At 51.8% G+C, this 2,488-nt stretch overlaps 2 protein-coding genes; one reads left to right on the top strand and one right to left on the bottom strand.

Annotated features, from left to right (window-relative positions):
* Nucleotides 1-81: 81 nt before the first annotated feature.
* GSTUM_00005111001 (uncharacterized protein) lies at nucleotides 82-948 on the top strand. XM_002837077.2 has 3 exons: nucleotides 82-296; nucleotides 390-527; nucleotides 614-948. The coding sequence occupies exons 1-3, from the start codon at nucleotides 286-288 to the stop codon at nucleotides 696-698; spliced, it is 234 nt and encodes a 77-aa protein (XP_002837123.1). The 5' UTR covers nucleotides 82-285; the 3' UTR covers nucleotides 699-948.
* Nucleotides 949-953: 5 nt separating this feature from the next.
* GSTUM_00005110001 (uncharacterized protein) overlaps nucleotides 954-2,488 on the bottom strand; it is a gene marked incomplete at both ends in the record, with an annotated part of 1,579 nt that continues 44 nt past the window's right edge. The window contains 4 exons of the mRNA XM_002837076.1: nucleotides 954-1,413; nucleotides 1,485-1,582; nucleotides 1,644-1,780; nucleotides 1,875-2,488. The exon at nucleotides 1,875-2,488 is cut by the window's right edge and continues 44 nt beyond it. Of these exons, the coding sequence (XP_002837122.1) occupies nucleotides 954-1,413; nucleotides 1,485-1,582; nucleotides 1,644-1,780; nucleotides 1,875-2,488 (1,309 nt within the window). The remainder of the gene's footprint in view (nucleotides 1,414-1,484; nucleotides 1,583-1,643; nucleotides 1,781-1,874) is intronic.

Here is a 2,488-nt window from a genome sequence, read left to right as displayed (position 1 = left end):
TCGCAACAGCCTCGCCTCACCTCACCTTACCAACTCTCCCCCCCTCCATTCCCTCATTCACTCACCTCACCTCGCCTTGCCCTCATCCAAACTCCTAGTCACCCCACCCCCGAACCCCCACCACGACGAGCAAACAAACAAGCAAAAAAGAAAGAAACCCTCAAAACGATAAACCAACTCCTAACAGACCTCTCAAACCTCACTCTCGGCCCACCACCACCACCACCGCAATCCCAACCACAAACCCACAACCACCGTCACAGCCCCTTCGAAAACGCGCCAACAATGTTCATCAAGTAAGTCCACCCGTCCATCTATTCATCCGATCCATTCATCCATCTGATCCACCCATCCATCCAAGGGCTTTCTTCTTTCTAACGGCAAGGTAGAGTTCGCACCCTCACCGGCAAGGAAATCGAACTGGACATTGAACCGGATTATAAGGTCTTCCGTATCAAGGAGCGGGTCGAGGAGAAGGAGGGGATTCCTCCAGCTCAGCAGAGGTTGATTTACGGTGGGAAGCAGATGTTTGTCAACCCCTCCCCTCCTCTTTTTTCTTATGATATGATGCGAAGGGCGGCTTTCTGATTGATTGGGTGGGAAATTCTTGTAGGGCGGATGATAAAGCTGCTAGCGAGTACAATCTTGAAGGGGGGGCTACGTTGCATTTGGTGCTTGCGCTGAGGGGTGGGCGATAGATTAAGTTGGGTTGGTTTTGCTATCGGCTTTTTTATTCTACTCTCTTTGGTCGTTCGGGTTGTTTGTTCAATAGGTGAAATATGGTGGATATCACGTTGTGATGGCGGGGTAGCTTTTCCCCATGGAGGTGGGGAGCATTAATTCCACGGACAGACCGAGCCGCCATACCATGCTGTAATATGCCAGACACCACCATATCGTGCATTGCATGGATGGATGAAGGAATAAATATGAAAATTGGAAAAAAAACACATCTACCGATGAACAATCTGCACACCCCGGCCCCCCAACATCCCCATAACGTCATTCTCACTGGCTTGCAAGTCGGTGCAAATCTCATCGAAATGGTGGCCTCCATCCAAGTACCTTGCCAACGGCAACGCCCTATCCACCTTCCCCTCCGCGGGGACCGGGTACTTGTGACTACGGTAGAGAAAGCCTTTGACTATCCCGAAGGAGATGAAGCGACGGACATCTATCCCCTTGAGCTTCGTCGCGTTCTCCATACACCATTTCTTCAGAGTAAGACCTTGGGTCAGGGATGTGTAGAGCTGCAGGAGGAAGGGGAATGGAATGCGAGGGCTGCTGTAGGAGACGTAGGCTTGACACTCTTCCTGCAAACTGGGATCTTGCACTAGTATCGAGATCTCAGCGGTGCAGGCATATATGGCGCTGAATTGGAAGACGTCCACCATTATTAGGCACCCATAGTAACTTTTTTTTTTTGGTGTGCAGACATTAGTTAGGGCCACCCACACATAATACCGGACAGGGGAGAGGGATACAGCAAATGTTCGATACACTTCCTCGTGAGGTTGTAATCTGCGTCTGCCAGTTCCGATATCCTCCTGACAGAATTTATACCGTCGATGAAGGGGACGATCTATCATAGCACTTGTTAACCCCCACAACTTATACAACCAGGAATCCAAGAGCGGCAAAACCTTCTGCATCGTAAGATCCCAATTAACGTCCATCAAACGCTCCAACTGCACCGTACAAACCGGCACATGAAAAGCCTTAACCTGCGGCGGTGGAGCATACGTTGGGAAAAGCTTGATATTGATTGTATTACTCTCATCTACCCACCCACTGTTAGCCATCCTCCCGCTCCTGAAACAGGCAAGATAGAGAGAGAGCTGGAGGAGAAAAAGGAAAGAAAGAAAGAAACCCACTAATAGGAATCATGCACTCGGAATAATTGTTCAAATCCTCCAACACCTGCTCAATCAAGGCAAACACGCCCACGGCCGTAACCTCATTGCTGAGGAAGCCGCTCTGCTCCTCGAGCGCCTTGAACAGTTTGGCCACCTTCCTAATAACGCTCTTGTAAGTGCTGTACTCAACGACGCCTTCGTCGAGGACAATGGCAAAGTTGAAGATGAATTCGTTGCGCTCGTACTTCCGGTCCTCCAGGCACACCGGGTAGCCCAGGATGCGGTATTTGTTCGTGCAGACGGTCACGAGGCGGTCGCAGAGTTCCTGCTTGGGGATGATGTACTCGCTGACGGTCTCAAAGTCGAAGAGCGGGGGGGAGGCTGGTGGTGGAGAGGTGGGGGGTAGTGGTGGTGTTATGGGAGCGGGATTGCCATCATTGTTGGCGGCGGTGGTGAGGGAGGAGGAGGAGGAGACGGTGGAGGTGGAGGGGGGTGGGGGCGGGGGGGTGAAAGTTACGGAGCCGGAGGGGACTTGGTGGACCACTTGCGGGCCTGCACGGTACAGATTTGTCAGATGTTTCAACAGATTGGCAGAATTAGACAGATGGAGTGCGGGGGGAGGGGGGGGGAAA

The sequence above is a fragment of the Tuber melanosporum genome (genome assembly GCF_000151645.1).
Source record: "Tuber melanosporum whole genome shotgun sequence assembly, scaffold_17, strain Mel28".
In the NCBI taxonomy this organism is placed as follows: domain Eukaryota; kingdom Fungi; phylum Ascomycota; class Pezizomycetes; order Pezizales; family Tuberaceae; genus Tuber; species Tuber melanosporum.
Note: the sequence above shows the minus strand (reverse complement) of the source record. Positions and strands in the feature narration are given on the sequence as shown.